This window comes from Lissotriton vulgaris, chromosome 1_1, assembly GCF_964263255.1.
Source record: "Lissotriton vulgaris chromosome 1_1, aLisVul1.2, whole genome shotgun sequence".
NCBI classification, from domain to species: Eukaryota; Metazoa; Chordata; class Amphibia; order Caudata; family Salamandridae; genus Lissotriton; species Lissotriton vulgaris.
The window spans coordinates 902,160,421-902,180,187 of record NC_141685.1 but is presented as its reverse complement, the minus strand read 5'-3'; the positions used below and the strand labels follow the sequence as shown (position 1 = coordinate 902,180,187).

General features: G+C 47.6%; 1 protein-coding gene across 3 annotated transcripts in view; it reads left to right on the top strand.

Moving 5' to 3' along the window:
• LOC147748145 (complement C3-like) overlaps window positions 1–19,767 on the top strand; it is a 1,551,795-nt gene that overhangs the window by 241,544 nt on the left and 1,290,484 nt on the right. For all 3 annotated transcript variants that reach the window (XM_086959014.1, XM_086959019.1, XM_086959009.1), the window contains exon 10: window positions 11,802–11,917. In XM_086959014.1, the coding sequence (XP_086815140.1) occupies window positions 11,802–11,917 (116 nt within the window). The remainder of the gene's footprint in view (window positions 1–11,801; window positions 11,918–19,767) is intronic.

Genomic DNA, 19,767 nt, shown 5'->3' with positions numbered 1-19,767 from the left:
TGCCACCATGCCGGCCATGTTTGTGCCGACCAATGGTTACCGAAGATGGCGCCAAAACCCACACTCCCTGCCGAGTCGGTCCACAAACCCAGCTCCTCGGAGGAAACCGCTGGTTTGTTCCACAGGACACGACCGTTGAAATCCGCCAGGAATGCCAACCATATGCGCATGTCCTGGCGAACCTCGGCCGAGAGTCTTGTGCGGTGATGCCCTTCCTTAAGGCCAACCATGGCTTGAGCATTAGAGCGAGAAAAGGGTGGAGCCATTGGTATCACTCTAAGGGCAAAATTAAGCTGACCCACAGCCTGCTGCAACTGATGCAATGTTATTTTCGTCTCGTCAATACATGCCTCGAGTGAGGCAATAAATTTCAATACCTTCTCCTTAGGCAAACGGAAGCACCCCTCTTCAGAATCGAGCTCAATTCCTAGAAACTCGAGAGAAGTAGACGGCCCCACTGTTTTGCCCGGTGCTAGTGGCACGCCAAATATTCTCATGAGATCACAAAATTTACTCAAAGCCTGTGCACATTCTGTGTCCCCAGCTGCCCCCAGAAACAGAAAATCATATAGGTAATGCATAACCTGCGTAAAGCCTGTGGCTCTGGTGAACGCCCATTGTAAAAAACTACTGAATTTTTCAAAATACGCACAAGAGATGGAGCAACCCATTGGCATACATCTATCCATGTAATAGCGTCCCTGAAACACAAAGCCTAGCAGACGCTGATCCTGTGGGTGTACCGGGAGCAACCGGAACGCTGACTCGATATCCGATTTTGCCATCAGCGCTCCGGGCCCCAGGCGATTCAACATGGCGACAGCCTCATCAAAGGAAGCATACCGCACCGCACAAACTCCCGGGTCAATCGCATCATTCACGGAAAGACCCTTAGGAGCGGACAGATTATGTATTAACCGAAACTCACCCGGGGCCTTCTTGGGGACCACTCCCAATGGTGAACAAACAAAATTATGAACAGGCGGGTTCGCATATGGACCCGCAACCCGACCTCGGGCCACCTCCTTTGCAATCTTTGCCTGTACTACAACCGCATTCTGTTGAACAGACAGTTGGTTTTTACACAGTGCTTCCCCCTGAAAATCCCCCGCCGGGATGCGGAAACCACATGAGAAACCGTCCCTCAACACCCCAGCGGAGACATGATCAGGGTATTCGTTCAGCCAGGGGATCATTGCCATGATGTCGATGGGAGTAGGTAGCAGCGCCCCTCGGCCGTCATTAGACCTGTTTGGCGCCGCCTCTGCCCCCTGTATCGCCATTCTTGGCTCTGCACGAACTCTCGGGGTGTGAAGACTGTCCGCACCCTGCACACTCATGCCTGAACTTGCACGTCCCCTGTGGTCTAGTGCACTTGCCCCTGTTGAAGCTCCAACAGACCCCTTTCTTGCCAGAGTTCCCATTACTCCTTGCGTGCTGGTCATTACCGGTGCCTGCTCGAAAGGGCACCGCCGGGGAATGGCGGGAAGGCTCTGCCCCATTCCCGCCAAACGAAGACGGCTTTGTCGAGTTTGACCTGACCTGTTTCTGCCAGCAAATGGAGTCGAAACAATCCCACGTCAGGGATGAGTCGTGCTCCTTGGCCTTACGAAATTTGTTATCATAACCCAACCATTGATCACCATCGTACGATTCATAAAACTCCATTATTCGTGTCTGGTAACAAGCCAACTCAGTCAATACCTCAGGCCTACGTTCCCCCATGATTGCAGTGAACATTCCAAAAGCCCTGGCCCAATTAGCGATTGTCTCATCAACTCTGAAACCCGCCATTTTTGCTCGCCATACACTTGGATGCAACAATTCCTTCTGATTTTTTACGTGTTCTATTTCATAATGATCAGTCAATAGTGAAAATATGTTCACGTATTTATCCGCCCATATCATTTCCTTCGTGGCCAACGGTATATGTTGTACCACTTTTTCCCTTCTTGAGGGTACCGACCCCTCCCCAGTCATTGGCAACGGCTTCTTACCCGAATCAGTAGCTGAACTCGCTGTTGCCGCTGTTCCAACGCCTGAAGACGGTTGTTCCGCGGGAACCTGCGGGGGAACAAAAGGACAAGGTGCCTTCGCAGCATCTCGCGACTGCCGCAACTGCTTCATTATTAGTTTGGCCTCTTCGGCCGTATCCCCTGGAGCTATGGCACCCTCATTATTCTTGCCCAACCACGCCGCCAACTGGGCGGCCAACTCGGGTGGCATATCCCCCTCGTTCACCGGTGTGACTACGACCGGGATCGGCTGTCCTGCATCCGGAATCGGAACTGGGGCCTCCACTGGCCTGACCGGGCTCGCCGGAGGTGACTCTGGAACCGGAGCCTCACCCCCTGCCGCCCTGTTCCTGGCCCTTTTACCTTCACCGGCCGGGACTATCCCCGGCAATGCTGGTCCGATGACTTTCTTAGGCCGGCCCGTACCATTCATGGCCGCCATCTGCTTCTTCATATTCGCCATGTCCTTCACCAGCATACGAAGCATTTGGTCGGTGCTAACCTTCTTTCCGACCCTTTTGCCCGGCATTTTCTTACGATAGTCGACCGAAAGATCCTGGAACCAAAGTTTCGAAGTGCTAGAAGACAAAAGACAAGGATTACAAATTCTCAAAATTGGCTCTTCGTTCCGTCTCGAGCTCACGTGCAACAGGGAGGTGCAGCTTCAGAGCACAGGAACAAGAGGATGCTTCCTTGGCTTGTTGCTCCTTTTATCCTTCCTCGGGCGGGCGTGGACCCTCCTCCAATCCGCCTACGGGGCGTGGCCATCGGCGTAGGTGTCTAGGACAGCCCCCTCTTGGGCGGGAAAAGGCGCGCCCCGGCTACGCCGCTTCGGGCATACCAGCCGAGACTCGCCTCCCGCCCAAAAATGGCTTCCCGGGGGGATCGGGGTACTCCACCATACGTTCGGGGGGACCGAGCGGTCGCCCCTTTCCTTACTCTGTGACCGATGAGGCAGAGTGGTCTGATGACGAGAGGAGCTCCTCTCAGGAGGGAAGTAATCTAACCAAGACAAATCTCAAGTAGAGCCATCAACATGAGATGGGCCAAGTCGTCTTACAGCTTAGATCAGAAACAAATAAGCATAGAATAAAATAAAAACATAGCGGAATAAACGAATGCAAAGTTGATGGAGATGTACCTAAATTCAGGTGAGTGGGCAACCATTGCGGCAGCGTATGATATCACAAAATAAGTGAATTGGATGAGGTGAAGCTGTGCAGCTGATACAATTATAGGAAGTGTCTATAGTAACTATAGTTTGATGTTGACAGTGTCTATAGTTTAGGTGGGCTGGTAGATATAGGTGAAGGGCCAGCATATACGTAGTTAAGGGCCGACCTTCGATCAGATTATAATAAGTTCTATTTCATAAATCAGACGTGTTTGGGAGCTCTTGCAGGGGGCTGGTATTAGCTAAATAAGTTAAAGAGGGGGGCTTAATAGGCTCCGATATGCTAAAGGTGCAAAAGTCCCAATTAAGGTTAGGGTCCCTGAAGTACATATAATTAGATAATTGCCCGCTTGAGCACTAAGCGAAGTATCACACATTCTGAAATTGAAATTTGGTCACTATTGAGAAATGCATCTACCAGGAGACAGGTACTTTAAAAGCAAAGAGAATAACTCTAAATGGTAAATCAGAAAAATTGAAAGCTTGATATTCTACTTAACGTGGTAGGTGTATGTGGAGATGTACGTGAGGATGGAGACATACAAAATTAGACAAGTATGATCTTGGTAATACAAAGACGAAGACATTTGCACTCAAACAACAAATCAGTAGGGAATATAACATATGAGTGGACGACCCAGTGTTAGCAAAGGGATATAATCTGTGAATCAGGTCCAGGAGTGAAAGTGTGTACAGCAGGTCAGGGTCAGAGTTGAGGCGAGGAGGTGCCGGGCAGAGCATCTGACTCTACACGAGAATTGGATTGATTGTCCAGGAACGTTGCAAAGTCTGATGGCTCTACAAAAAGTTTTGACTGAACTCTGAAGGTTATCTGAAATTTCGAATGACGTGAAACAGAGTAAGGGATACCCAAGTCCATCCGTGTTTTCCGCAGATTCAAGAACCCTTGGCGAGGAATGACAAAATCTATAGCATAGTCCTGCGCATTTGAGATTTTATGATCTTGCCATTGTATCATCCGGATCTTCCTCATGTGAGCTAAGATTTGCTCGGTGTGCTGACAGCACAGGTGTTGTAAGATCAGAGGTCTCAGATTTGTCATGGATTTAGGTTCAAGCTTTGGAATCCTATGGGATCTTTCCATTTCAAAATCATTTTTTAAAAGACAACTTGAGGGCTTCTAGAATCCAGGAGTTAAAGAAATCAGCAACTGATGGAGCAGAAGTTTAGATACCCACCGGCAAACCAAAGATGCAGAGATTACTTCTTCGGTTGCGGTCCTCCTGCTTTGTGAGGTCTCTCCTTAAGGATGAGATGGACTGTTCAAGACTTTAGAGATGCTTAGCTTGGGTATTTGTTAAGTCTTCCACCATGATGATTCTTGATTCAGTCTTGGGCAGTCTTATTCTTAGGTCTCTAAATTATTTTTCAGATACCCACCACTTCCAGTTGAAGGAGGTCTGTATTCGTTTTTGTGTCGTGAGCAATGTTATGCATGGTATTGAGTTTAAGCATGCTAGTCTCCAAAGTAGAGGCAGAGTCTGGGCCTTTGATCTTTGACTCCAGGATAGGTGAAGATTGCTTTGAGGATTTCAGGGTCGCGTTAGTGTCTCTATCCTTCATGTTTCCATTCGTACCCTCCGCCATGTATCCTATAAAGATTGATAATGTTTGTTGAGGAAACGTAATGAACCAGGTGAGCATCTGATTAAGCGCTGAGCTTAGGGTACAAGATACTCTCAGTAGATCCAAGGAGAAAAAACACAAGCAATGACACTTGACAGTGGCAGATTAGATTCCAGCAAATATGTCAATTATGCTCCTAAAGACTGGAGAGCATGTGAGTGAGGGCTTGCATACAAATTTTGCATAGCAGTATATCTGAAATATCTGTAGGTGTCAGGAGAGTCTATTCACTGGTATACAGATATACTAGCTTCCACTAGCCCCCACTGGCTACGCTGAACTCCACTGACTCCACTTGCTTCAACTGTAGACCACTATAATGAATGGAATTCACGGACTTCTTCTTTCACAGTCAGCAATAAGACTAAACTTTACTCATACTTGGCTGAGAGTATACTAGATTGTCTGCTCTATATTCACGTTGTTTTCCTAATCCCACCTGGTGATCTTAAATATTGCATCAGTGGCCGGGCCGGTAACATAATAGACACCTGTTACATATAATAATCGCAGGGATCCAACAGCAGGGGATAAAAACAGAGAGCCTCGCCTCTTGAAATAAGGGAAGGTTGCTAAGCTGTCATTTTTCTAGGCTGTGGGCTGCACTAAAGGACAAAGGGAGCCGTATTGTGCATAAATGGTAGAGCATTAAGGGGAGAATAAAGCTTACTACTGAGCAATTACCAAGCTCCCCTCAGATATAGGTCCGTCCCGGACCCACATCAATGGAGTATAACAATGCTGGAGCTCCCGAACGGCACTCTGCACTGAAGAAATTGCGGAGCTCAGCTATGAGCAGCCCTCTTAGCTGCATGCTTGACCACACCCCAGGCGGAAACAGTCTTTTATTGTCATCTCTGTGTGACCTATTTCCTGTTTGGTCAATACAGATAAACACAATATTAGTGGCTGGATTTTTCTTTGGTCCATAGCAAAGGGCAGACCTAACTCATTGTGGCATATATAGGTGGAACAACCTTGACGGGCTACCAAAGCTCTACACAAACAATTGTTCTCTACTTTCTCCAAAAGATCTAACCCTAAGTAGCATCATAGCTTGGCTCCATATGTGTCTGTAGAAAGCACTTGCTCTTATATAGGGTCATCATTTCTTTAAGGCCATCTGCAGGTTTGGCCATAAGTACAGCATCATGGGTAAAGAAAGTGTTTAGAATTAAGTGTTTGCCAAGAAGAGGGACATCCTCCTCCCATTCAACTAAGTGGTCAACCAATGCTATTAAGTAGAGTGTGAAAATAAATTGCTCCAAAATGCATCCCTGGACCCCTCTGTCAGATTAAATTAACTGAGTGCATTTCCCTTTTGGGCCACCTGTACCCTTGCTGGATTGTCCCTATTCATAAAAGTATTCAATGAGTTTTCCACCACGCACCTCAGTCACAATAGACCAAAGCGTTGATCTCTTGAATACACTGGTCGGGTCCAAAGATGCCAGATATGTTGCTGAAATGTTGCCTTTTGTATATTTGTCAATTAATAAATTGTAGATGCACATTTAAGGATTGTTTCATGGTCCCTACGCAATGGCAGAAGCCGTACTGTACCTCTAAAACAACTGATTTTGTTTGTCGTAAGTTTCTAATCTAGCTAAAAGAACTCTACCGAAGACTTTAACTGTGGAGTCCAACAAATATATTGGCCAATAAAAGCTGCGGTGTTCCTATTGCCCTTTTTACATATCGGAACAGTTATTGCCTCAAACACATGACCTGACAATAAACAACAAAGTCCTTGGACAAAATGGAGTTCCACTAGATCTGTATAAATCAGAATTTACAGTCTGGTCCCGTCTGCTCACTCTGACTATCAATGTTGCAGTGAGCCAAGTAATTTGAGTTTTCAGGTCACAGTCAACCATTGGTGTTCAAAAATGATGATAAAATGAGCCCCGGTGCGATAGATCCATCTCTTTTATTGACATGGTTAAGGTGATAGGTTGGGTCCTTCTAAACAGGTTAACCATATGAGCCAAGGATAATCAAATGCTCTCTTATCTGCAGTATAGATTTAGACCTGGTTTAGGGATCCTTGACTAATGTTTAACTCTTCATCTGATTATTAATAAAGATATAGCGGATAAGCATGCTGCATTGCATATGGTTTTTATGGACCTTAGCTCAGCCTTCTATATAGTAAATTGAGGCAAGCATTGGAAAACTATGATATCATTAGAGGTAGATCCTAATATTGTTATCCTCTTACATGACCTCCACAATAATTTATCAGCCTAAGTAAGGTACGGGACAGATGGTCAGTGCACGCAATTTTTCAAAATTAAAAGGGCGTTACATCAAGGCAGCATGTTGGCCCCATTTTCGTTTACATTGTATGTAATTGTATGTTAATCATGTAGAAAGGGTTTAAGTAGTAGAGGGCCATGATATACCTTTGTGAGAATTCGTCCAATTCCTGCTTTACTTTATGTCAATGATAAGGTTTTATTAGCAAGAACAGCATTGGGGTTGCAAAAACTACTAGATTAATTTGTGACATTCATGGACACTCTGGACTTTACTGCTAAGGTCCCGATTACATCTTTTAGTGGTGCGGGTGTGGGCAGGTGGTGTGGCAGTTGCCACTGCGGTGCCTCTTTCAAAGGCAGCGATGCCTTTGAAAATGACACTGCAATGGGTACTGCACACAAGGTTGCAGCGCGGCATGGTTTATAACGTCCATGCAATGCATGAAATTGTGTGTTTGCACTCAGGAAGCTTATTTTTTGCCCCTCTGTGTGCATCCACAGGACGTGAGGCACCAGGTGGCCCTGTAGGGCACCCTTTGTTTCCTCTCTGCCACTGTTTTCATGGCGGAGAGGAAACTTGTAATATGTTTGCAGGACCACAGTGGTTCCTCCATGAATATTGCAGCCCCTGTACTCAATCCAATCCACCCAACTTAATCCAATGCACCTTACTCCAATCCAATTCACCCCACTGCAATCCAATCTAATTCACTCCAATCCACCCCACTCCAATCCACTCCACTTCAATTAACCCCACTCCATTCCACCCCACTTTCCACCCCACTCCATTCTACCTCACTCCAGCCCCCACCGCAATCCAATCTACCCCATCCCAATCCAATCCACGCCAATCTAATTCACCTCATCCAGTCCACCCCTCTCTAATCCACCCCACTGCAGTCCACCCCAGTCCAATCCACTCAACACTACCCCAATCTAACCCACCCTGTTCAGTCCACCCCACTCAATCCAGTCCATTCAGCCCACCACACTCCAATCCAATTCAATCCACCCCACTCCAACCCAATCTACTTTACTCCAGTCCAACCCACCCCACTGCAAACCACCCCAATCTCAACCACTCCACTCCAATCCATTCCCCTCCACTCCAAACCACCCTACTCTTATCCAATCCATAACACCTCAAACCAATCTAATCCACCCACTCCTATTCACCCCACTCCAATCCACCTCACCTCACACCCCATTTCAATCTAACCACTCCAGTCCAATCCATCCCATTCAGTCTACCCACTACAATCAATTCCACTCTAGTCAATCCTACCCATTCTGCCCCAATCCAATCCACTCCACTACCTTAATCCACCCCAACCCACTGAACCCTATTCCACCCACTCCATGCCACTCTACACCACTCCACTGTATGCTACTCTACTCTATGACACTGCACTCTCCGACACTCACTGTCACTGAATCACTGAACTCTACTCTCCTCTACTCAAACACTATGACACTCTACTCACCCTACTCCACTCTAGTACACTCCACACCACTAACTTTTAGCCATGCTGAACAGCCGCACTGCTGTACAAAATGGCAAGAAAACATTGCCAAAGCCAAAAGTGAGACCTATTGGCTTTGCTAATGCTTCCTTTAAAAAGGACTGTTGCTCGATATTTAAGTTTCAGATTTGTATTAATTTATTGTTTTCAATAATCATTGCTGTTATGGTTTTCGTTGTAAAAACTAAATAAAGATTATTATGATGTCAAAGAAAACATTAAATTAAAATTAATTAATTTTTACTCCATCATTTTAAAAATTAGAGAATGCGGTCTGGATCAACTGCATTGTACTTCTAGATGTACAGTTCTTTTTTCAGTGATTTTTTTTTATAATTATTTTTCACTTAGCACACAAATGCTTGTAATTATTAGTGCACCAATGATACACCAATATGTATTTAGGGGCAGATTTACAATAGAGTGACGCATCTGTAGAGATGCGTCACTTTCCCTGCGTCACCTTGAGAAACCCTTGCGCCACCATGGATGTGCCATATTTACAATATGGCACACCATGGCGCAAGGATTGACAGATGTGTCAGAAATTCTGACACATCATTTGAGGCAAAAGTCACACTTTGCTGAAGTTGTGTCGCAAGCACGACGCACCTCCAGCAATGTATTTTGAGGCCTAGTCCCACTACACTGCGTCGCTCCTTATGCCTGCTACAAGCAGGCGTAAGGTTTTGACGCAGTGACATCCTAGAAGTGATGCAGTGAAATCTTGTAGATTTCACTGCGTCACTTTTACAAGGCTTTCCTGCGTGGGAACGCCCGCCCTGCATACATTATACCTGACGCAGGTATAATGTGTTGCAGGGCTTTACATGCATCACTTTGTAAATTGGCCGCATTATTTAAACTGCCGTTGCGTCACAAAAGTGACGCAACAGCAGTGCAAAAATGTCTCAAGGGGCTTGTAAATCTGCCCCTTAGTTTCTTAGAGAGGAGAATACATCCCTGCGAAATACCTAAAACATGACAGGAATCCTTAAGTTTTTAGTGAGAGGACCTAGATTTCCTTTTAGCAGCCAGGATTCAGTCAAATGATGGTGGGGGAACAGATCAAGGGAGACATGAGGTGTAAGCAGGGTGAAGATAAAGGAGTTTAAGTCATTGCTGGAATAGCAAATGCTCACAATATTCCTGTGTCAGAAAGAAGTTAAAGCATTGCAGACCTCTTGAGAGTGAGTGATACAGGGACTGAAAGTACATATATCTATAAACTCTTGGTGTAAAAAATATGTATCTGTTTGGAAAATGTGTATTTTTTAGGTTGACGCACAGACTTATAGGTGAAGTTCCTGCACCACCGGTGCTCACCTTGGAGAGCTAAAGTCTTAGCATTGGGAGAGGTCTGGTTTGGCACCGCATTTTCTAAGTCTTTCCTGTAATGGAGCCACCATTTTCCATCAAGGCGACAACACTGGATTTAGCTGCATTAAGGTCACAGACGGAATCAGTGGGCTATTCTAGTGCCATTTCTGGGTAAAAGTATTACGCTGGAAAGCTGTCTTAAAGTTTGATCTGGGCTTCCTGTGTAGTAGAGTAGTGATTCTTACAGAAAGTGTGGTTGAATCAGGCCACAGGATTGAGAGGCTCTCAAAGACCCCAACCTCAGCCGAAGGAAAGTTAGTGTGTAAACCGTAGAGTGAGTAGGTCCTGGCAGCCATTACTTGAGATTTAAGGCTGTATTGGAATCGGCAATGGGCAGAGGATGCATCCAGTTAGAAGTTATGATGTCCAAAGATAAGCAATAGAAAAGAGAAAGTAACCTAGAAAGTGGCTAGTTCACCAAAAACGCAGTGAAATTCAAAGTTGAAGCCAGGGAGCAGTAGGCTGAAAGATTTGTTAGACCAAAACTAGGACAGGAAAAACTCTTAGAAGAAGCTTACTAGCCCCAGGTATACCAGATTGTTAATTCATTGGTTAAGCAATTGAGCATCTTACTATAGTAGCAAGGCCACCACTTCTTGCCATCTTCTGGTTAATCGGCTCTAATAGTGGAGAGGCCTTTCCCTACTGCTTCTGAGATTTTAATTCTAGTCGTAGAATGGTGTTGAGTCTCTCATACAAACATTTTGTCAAGCTGCTCATCTAGGATGTTGTTGAGGAATTCCACATCATGTTTTACTAAGTCTGTGCATAGACATTGCCTACCTTAGCTTCAGCGTTCCAAGTTGCTTCATCAAGGGCAATGTAAGAAGAAGAATGTCAGTGTGGGGATCTGAACCCTGAAGAGGGGGGAAGTGCAGGAAGCACAGCAGCAGCCGCTTGGTGTTTAAGAATATTGTGTTCATAATAAATGGGCTTTTGGCTCCATTCGGGTTCAGATGGGACCAAGCGTGCTTGCCATGGGTGTAAGCTTATGGCACACATGGTGCTGCAAGAACACAGCAATATTGGTCACATGGAGTCGTTTACGCAGGTCAACACCCTTTCACCCAGGCTTCAATATACGCAACCTTTGGAAAGAATCACTTAGCCAGTCTTCGGATGTATGACGTTACAACGCATGCTTTTACCACGCATGCCTTTACAACGCGGTTTTTACATCGCAATCCATTACAACGCATAGCGCTTTGGGGTGCTGGATAGTGAAAAGTTTAATTTACTACTCCAACACCAGTCCCCGTGGACACTAAGGAAGGTGTTGGATAGTAAATTAAACTTATTCCCTATCCTAGAGCGCCCCCCAGCGCAATGCGTTGTAATGGTTTGCGTTGTAAATACTGCGTTGTAAAGGCACTGCGTTGTAAAAAGTTTGTTGTAACGGTTGTTCACCACCGTGTCTTCGCGTAGCACCTCCAGTGCTCTACCATCGCCCCAGGATCATTTCACCAGAAGATGTCTGCAGCTTTCACAACAGTTCGCAGAAACCTCCAGTCATTGTCGAATGATCCAAGAATACAACAAAAGACCAGGTGGCATTTTCGAAATGTTATAAAGGCTCAATTAATGCTATTGACATGTTGGACTGTAGACAAGCAGTGGCCTTAAAGGGATTCGCTTAAATGCATTCATGAATACTGAAGGTATACAAAGAAACAATTCTGGTCTTTAATGAAAAGTAATATGGGTTGTAGACAGCATTTTAGATGCGTTTGTCTTGATAGATATGGAAAAGATTGTACATTGCGAAAAAGTGAACATCTCTTATTTTTTTTATTTTTTTGAGGTGGCGACATGGTGCAAGCGGAAAGAACGGGCATCCACATTGTTGAGTCTCCATACCGAATACGGAGCACTCGGACACCACGCTATTTCAAACCAGGGGTGCCCTTCCACTTCTCAGTAAGACACAACTTGATTGATCCTTCAATCATCATGTGATAACACTGGCAATCAGTCTTTGTCTTTTCGTGTGCTTTTTTATGTTATTACCAGTGATTCAAAATCACAAACATTAAGAATCATGGCTTTAGTAGTAAAACCAACTCATGCAACTTGATTATAGTAAAAAATATCATGATGAGTATACCTCACTGTAATATAAAACCAAATGCATGTCCATATGAAGACATTGGGAAACATTTATTGTTGGCAACTTGCTGTGCTTCCAACTAATATATAAATATGTTTGATTAAACTACTATTGTTTTTCAAGTAATTCTATATGTTGTTTGTGATAGCATCAGTAAAACTTTGATTCTTTCATGGATCAAGATATCATTAACTCAAGGTTTTTGACTTCCCATTGCAAACCATTGTTAGATGAGCAAATCAATATTGTTAAATTTCAGGCTAAATTTCTCAAAGTTGTCTTTTTATTGAGTATCAAATAAGACCAAATACAAAGACTACAATCTTAATAGTATAAGGTGTGGGCAACTGCTCGGGTGGCAACAAAATTAGCTATGGTGGATTCAGCTTTGCAAAGTCCTCAAGCCGATCATCGTCCCGCATTAAACAAAAGATGTTGATGTCCTGAACAAATAACCCCCCCCCCAGAGCAACAGTATCCCCCCACCTCCCCTCCCACCCCACCCGGTGGTGACAAAATAAAGGTAAAATAAGTAAAGCAGTAAATAACAAAGAAATAAATAGGTAGTGATACAGGCAGCAATGGCTATGTACAGGTTGAACCATAATACAGTTAGAGGAGCAGCCGAGGTGCTCCGTCTCCAAAATGAGCCCTCTAAAGCTGAAAGAGATGCATGGCTCGCAATGTTGGCGGGCAAACCGCAGAAGGCAGACCCCTAGATAAGTAGGCCACCAGCGGACCCCAGCGGATGGCAAAGTCTTCAGGGTCAGTTTGGAAAATGTTCGCCAGGCGTTCCATGGATAAGATCCTCCAGAGGCGAGAATGCCATAAGGAAAGAGCCGGGGCCTCAGTATTTTTCCACGCCGCAGCCAAAGTGAGTTTGGCCGCTCCCAAACAAGTCCAAATGATCGCTTTGTCCGCCTTAATTTGCCTTATCAGGAGGGGATCACGCATACCCAGAAGGGCGAAGTCTATGGACACGGGAATGGGATAGCCCAGGGTATCCTTGATCTGAGAGAGGATTTCATCCCAAAAAGGCTAAATTTTAGGGCAGTCCCACCAGATATGTATGAAGTCCCCCTGCAATCCACACCCCCGCCAACATAAATCGGAAGTGCCTGGGAAAATACGTTGAAGATTAGTAGGGTAGAGGTACCAGTCATAAAGGGGTTTATAGTGGGCTTCTCGTAAGGCGAAGGACCGATTATGCTTAAAAATGTCCCTCCAGACATGCACCCATTCCCCTTCCTCAATATCCCTCCCTAAGACCCGTTCCCAAAACTGCATGAATCTCGCCCGGGGGGGAAGTGTAGTGGAAAGAAGCATCCCATAGATAGCTGAAATAGCTCCCTTCATGGATCCCGCCCGTAGGGCCACAAATTTCTCTATTTCCGTGCGTTCCCTAACAGCAGTCTCTCGGAAAGGGGGAAGCAGCACCCAATGCAAGAGACAAAACCTCCCCATCACGAAACATATCCGCTATTTTGAGGCAGTATCCCATTCTCCAACAATCAAAAGGGCCTTCCTGTAGCGCCGGGGGGAAATCCGGGTTAAAATAGATAGGCGTGCACGGGGAAGAAAAGGAGGTCCATCCCTCCCTCTTTGTGACCCTATCCCAGGTGGTGAGAGTCGTACGGGTGGGAGTGCTAATATAAGCGTTGGTAGGGCGATGTTGTTTAGGCTTCCATAACATATCCCATATATACCTCCCCACAACGGCGCGGTCCATGTGGAGTTAATGTTTTTCGGATTCCCTGGCCGACCACTCAGTAACCACCCGCAGCTGAGCAGCCTGGTAGTATAGGGCAAAGTCTGGTATGGCCAGTCCCCCTTGATTGCGCGGACGACAAAGTGCATGAAGTGGGAGACGAGCCCCCTCCTCCCCGCCAAAGGAATTTAGTGATCAAAGAGCGAAGCGTCGGCAAGAGCGAACCATCCAGTGCTATGGGGAGTGCCTGAAACAGGTATAAAAGCTTGGGTAGCACCGTTATTTTAACGGCATTAATCCTCCCTAGCAAAGAAATGTAGAGAGGTGACCACCATTGGTAATCTTGGTGGATCTGGGCCAGAAGAGGCCGGTAGTTCGCATTGTAAAGTGCACCCAATTTAGCCATGAGGCGCACCCCCAAATAAAGCAAGGAGTGTTTCGCCCATTGAAAAGGCATTGTAGGCTTTAAGCGAGACACCTCAGTGGAGGAAAGGGTAAGGTTAAGTATGAAAGATTTTGAATAATTTTCCTTGAAGCCGGCTATCTGCTCAAAACTTCGTAGTTCCTCCTGTACCGCGCACAGTGACTATGCCGGGTCCATAAGTGAGAGGAGGATATCATCTGCGAAGAACGAAGCCTTATGTTTGACCCCACCGAAAGGGATGCCCCGGATCCCATCATTGGCTCAAAGTTTAAGTGCCAGGGGTTCTATACTCAGAGCAAAAAGGAGAGGCGAAAGGGGACAACCCTGCCGCGTACCCCTACTCAAAGCAAAAGGAGAAGAGGAGCAGCCATTAACCAGGACGCGCGAGGTAGGCTGATAATAATTGGCCTTTACCATATTAATAAAGGTGTTCCCGAACCCGAATTTCCGCATGGTTAAAAAAAGAAAAGCCCAATCAACCCGGTCGAAAGCCTTTTCCGCATCAAGACCCACCAATACTGCTGGAATCCGAAATCTCTCGGCCTTTTCAATCAAATGGACCATACGCCAGATGTTATCATGTGTTTGTCTGCCATTTATAAATCCCGACTGGTCGAGATAAATTAGGGTAGGCATCAGCGATTCTAATCTCACCGCTAAAACCGCAGAGTAGAGCTTGGCATCTAAATTAAGGAGCGCGATCGGTCTATAAGAGCCACATAATTGTGGATCCTTACCCGGTTTAGGGATGATGGAGATCACAGCTTCCCCCATTGAATGGGAAACCCGCTCATCCGTAGCCACAGCCTGAAACAGGGTTGTAAGATGGGGAAGAAGGTCTGCGGCAAAACACCTATAAAAGTGGCCGTAAGGCCATTGGGACCCGGGGCCTTGTGCAGCTTGAGTTTCGAAATAGCCACACCAATCTCTTCCTGGGTGATGGGCGCATCTAATTCCGACGCCGTCGATAATTGAGGAATGGACAGGCCATCCAAAAACTGTTGCTGCAGTGCCGTGTCCGCAATTGTGCCCTGATATAGGTGATATGTCCCTGACTGTTAAGAATCGCCCCAATAAAATCCCGATCCCTATGCATATGCAGCTGGCGTGCCAAGTGGGAACCCACCTTATTGCCCTGCAGAAAAGACGACTGATGGATCTTCAAGAGGGTGAATTCTGCCCGGTTAGAGTAGATAGATCTTAATTTGCCCCGAAGAGCCGTAACCTGCCTCAGCAAAACGCGGGTTGGATTGGTTTTGTGCTCCTGCTCAACCACCCCTAGTTCTTCCTCTAAGGCCACCCGTTCCTTCGCTCTCTGCTTGTTTAAATTCGAGTTGCGTTGGATACATTTCCCGTGAATCACTGCCTTAAAAGCGTCCCAGTTGTTCTGGGGAGATGTATCTTGGGGGTCATTATGGGAGAAGAAATCGGCGATGGCTGTTCGCAACTCTTCCCTGGCTACTGGATCTCGGGTCAAAGCTAGGGGGAAGTACCATCTCAGAGATCTGGGTGAAGGCCCCGCCCTTTGCATACCCAAAGAAATCAAGCTGTGGTCAGACAAAGAGATCAGCATAATCTGGGCCGCCTGAAGCATCCCGAGAGTGCCTGACTAACAAATATATAGTCGATCCTCGAGTAGGTCTTGTGTACGTGGGAATAGTGGGTATAATCCTTAGTGGTGGGATGTAGTGTGCACCAGGAATCAATAAGCCCCAAGTCAACAAATTTCTGTTGTATCTTGCGGGGGAATGTCCTGGTGGCTGTCCTGTTGGAGCTAGTGCTATCTACAGACCCCTGCCAAACAAGATTCAAATACCCTAATAACACAATGACCCCTGTAGCAAAGCCTCCTATTAAATCAAGCGCTTGGGAGAGGAAGGCTGCCTGGCCCGAGTTTGGTGCATAAAGCGAGACAAAGGTACAGAGCACACCTCTCAGACGCCCCTTGACTAGTAGCAGCCTACCCTCCTTGTCAGCCTTTTGAGCTTCGAATTGAAAGTTTGCTGACACATGAAACAGTAGTGACACTCCGTTGTGTTTCGAAGTGGCAGAGGAGGTATAGATCATCGGGTAGCATTTGTGACGGAGCCTAGGGACTTCGGCCCTCTTAAGGTGAGTTTCCTGTAAGGCAACTACTTCAAATTTATGATCAGACCGGTACTTCCATATCTTCTGGCGCGTCTGTGGAGAGTTTAGCCCCTTAACGTTCCATGAAGCGCTGGTAACCATCAAACATACAGACCCCCCCTGCCTTCCCAACCTTTCCATGGTGCTCCTCCCTGTGCAGAGGCCCTGTTACATTTGACACCTAGCCCCGTCCACCTCCTCCGCCCCACATCTGGCCATCCCCTCTCTGGAATAACATACCCCTGCCAAATAAAATAGAACCAGCTAAGTGCAAAAGAAAACCCCTTGAAGTCACCACCGGGTTCCCCCCACCTCCCTCAACTCCCCCCCAACTCCCCTGAAACCCCACAGCCAAAGGGTCTGTAGACCCTCGGCAAACAGTTCCCCCTAACCCAAAAGGAGGAATAATGGGTATCACGGACAAGGACCGCACCTCCCGATCGTACAGCTAATACAACCTAGGGGATAGTGAAATAGCAAACAAGCAGGAAAACAAAAACCTCAGTGTCCTTGGAGAGTCAAAGCAACTGAACAGCCGCTCTCTGGTGATCGCGCCTGTCAACAGGGTGAGTCATGGGGTCAGTCAGAACCATGGCATCCCAACGAAAGTCCCCATGGCACAACAAATATGGTGAGTTCACCCAAACAGTCACAAAAGCTGCAAAAATACTTGCCGGCTCCCCGAACCGGAACCGGGAGCAGGAGAGGAACTGGAGGACCCATGACCCATACCAAAGTATCGGCTCCCAGAGGCTAGACAATTTCCAGCCGAGTCATAAGGACGCCAGGGCCGCACATAACAGCCACAAAAGGTCTGGACAAAATCGGGCCCCAGCCAGCGGGCCCCCAAGCCGGGCGGTCTTCAACATCCAGTGGCCCGGAGGAGGAGCACCGCTCATCCAGGCATCTTTAAAGCCAGGAATGAAGCAGTAGAGGTCAACGGCGTCTGGTGACGGTGCGCCATGCACCGGGGCAACTTCCCTGCGACCCCGCCGCCTCGGGGAGCCCAAGTCGGGAGACTCCTCCAGGAGCGGAAGCCCCAGAATCTTCAGCCCCTCCGTCAGGTCAGAAAAGTGGTGGCTCTTATTGCCATACTCAAAAACGAGACCAAAGGGGAAGGACCATAGATAGCGGATCTTATCCTCTTGCAACTTGGTGGTAATTGGACGTAGCGACTGCCGGCGGGCCAGAGTCGCAGCCATCAGATCCTGGTATAGAGAGCAGCCAAACCCTTGAAAGGATACCTCCACCTTTGTACTGGATGCCGAGAGAATGGCCTCTTTAACCTTGAAGGAATGCAACTTAACCAGGACATTCCGGTGTCGCTTGCGTGTCCCCGTCTGTACAGCTCCCACCCGATGCACTCGGTCGATCTTAATCTTAAGCTGTTGGGGGGCGAGGACCTCAGTAAAGAGACCCACCACAAAGGCCTCCAAGTCCGGCCCCTCTGCACCTTCCTCCAGATTTCGAATCCGAATGTTCTCCCTCCAAGTTCTATTCTCCAGGTCCTCCGCTTTGAGTTGAGCCTGCTGCAACTGGGTCCGGAGAGACTGCTGCGCGTCATGCATTGTGGTCTGGGTGGATGTTAAGCTTTGGGCTTGACTTTCAACCTCTAGCACCCGGGAGCCTATGGTATCTACATCTTGCCGCAGCGTAGTAAGTTTCTCTGTAAGGTCAGCCTTCAGTTGGTCCACAGAAGTTTTGAGGTCTTGTTTAAACTCACGGCAAAGCTCCACCTTGCAATCCCGGAGCGTCACTACTAGATCTTCGCGGGTGAGTGCCATGTCCAGCAGCGGGGCAGGATCCTCCCGGGAGGCCACCTGTCAGGAGCCTTGAAGTAAGTGGGAACCTTGTTGGTTTGCTTCTTGGGAGGCATAAGGCCCCTTCCCCCGGGACCAGGCGGCGCTCAGGGAGTGCTTAGGGTGGACCAGGATCGAAGGGGGACCAGAGCTGACCACAATGAGGGGATGAAGACTGATACTTCACAGCGCAGACCCCAGCATCAGGCACTCAACCAGGCAAGCTAGAGCGGTCTAGAGCACCCGCTGCCGACTGGAGTCGTCCTCGCGACCAAATGGACCACCACTGCTCCTCTCACTCTGTGAGGCACTCATTCCCTCCTTTCCAACGTAGCACCGGTATTTTCTTCTGTTTTCCTCAGGCCTGACAATCGCGGGATGGCCACCGCTGCCATATTAGGGTCAGGCAAAGACGGCTCTGACCACGAGGAGAGCTCAGGACATCGCGGCTCCCAAGAGACGGTAGGGGAGCGCAGGCCAACTTCCGCAGCCGGTCTGGGGGGGCACAAGCGACACCCCACAGCCGCTAGCACCCAGCAATGTCGCTCCCCGTCTCACAGGCAAAAAGGCGCTGAAACTGGGCAGTCCACCCCGATCCACTCACCGCAGCTCGGCGGGTCCGTCAAGTGGCATACCCTGCTCCACCACACACAAGATCCACAGGGGGGCCTTGCATAACAGCCCTCGGTGCCTCCCGGGACCAGCCCACGCTCCGCTCACCACCTGGAGGTCCCGGCACGGCTCTTCACAAAATGGCGCCTGGGGTCTGCGAGAGCCTCCGGAGCACCTCTTCAAGCGTCACTCCCGCCTACTCCGGGCTCCACGATCACCATTCCACGGACCCATCTCATCTAGGAGGTCTTGGCTGCCTGTGGACCGAAGATACCCATCCCCAAGGTGCAGGTAAGTGTCCAAGAAGATCTGGCGGGTGCGGAGCTGAGCGATTTTACGACAGCTCCGCCATCTTACTTGGCCACGCCCCCTTCAGGCTAAATTTCACAAAGCTAGAATAACTCTAGTACTCTTTTGATGCATTCACCTGAAAATGTCTATAAAATGAACAACACATTCACTTGACTCCACTATCTGTGTACTTCAGTGCCAAGCAATTTTGGGATAATTGCATAGGCCGGGCTATCTTTATACCATTTCGAACTGGGACATCCATTGTGGAGGAGAACAATTAAAATAACAATCCGTGCCACAAGTAGCAGGACAAGGGGGATACCTTCAAAAACGCCTGTCAGCATGGAGTGTATAAATGATGGGATTATTCCAAAAACTGTCTGAAAAGCACTAACCAGTAGTGTCCGGGGAGGTGATGTAAAAAAAAATATTTTTTTTAAACGTACCTTCTCGCCACTCTCCTGCTCGTTGTCTCAGTCTCTCCTCCCCAGGGCCAAAACAGAAAGCTGCCAGGCTCCCTCCCTTAGAAGCAGCGTTGTGATTCGTCTGAGCACCGTGGATCGGCGCTAAGCCAGGGAATGGTGACCTGGGCATGTTTTCCTTGCAGGCTGTAATGCAGGCTGCGTGGAGAACATTTGTTGGATGGCCCCAGAATCCTGGCCAAACAGTAATTGCGCACTTGAAGTGGGCTAACCA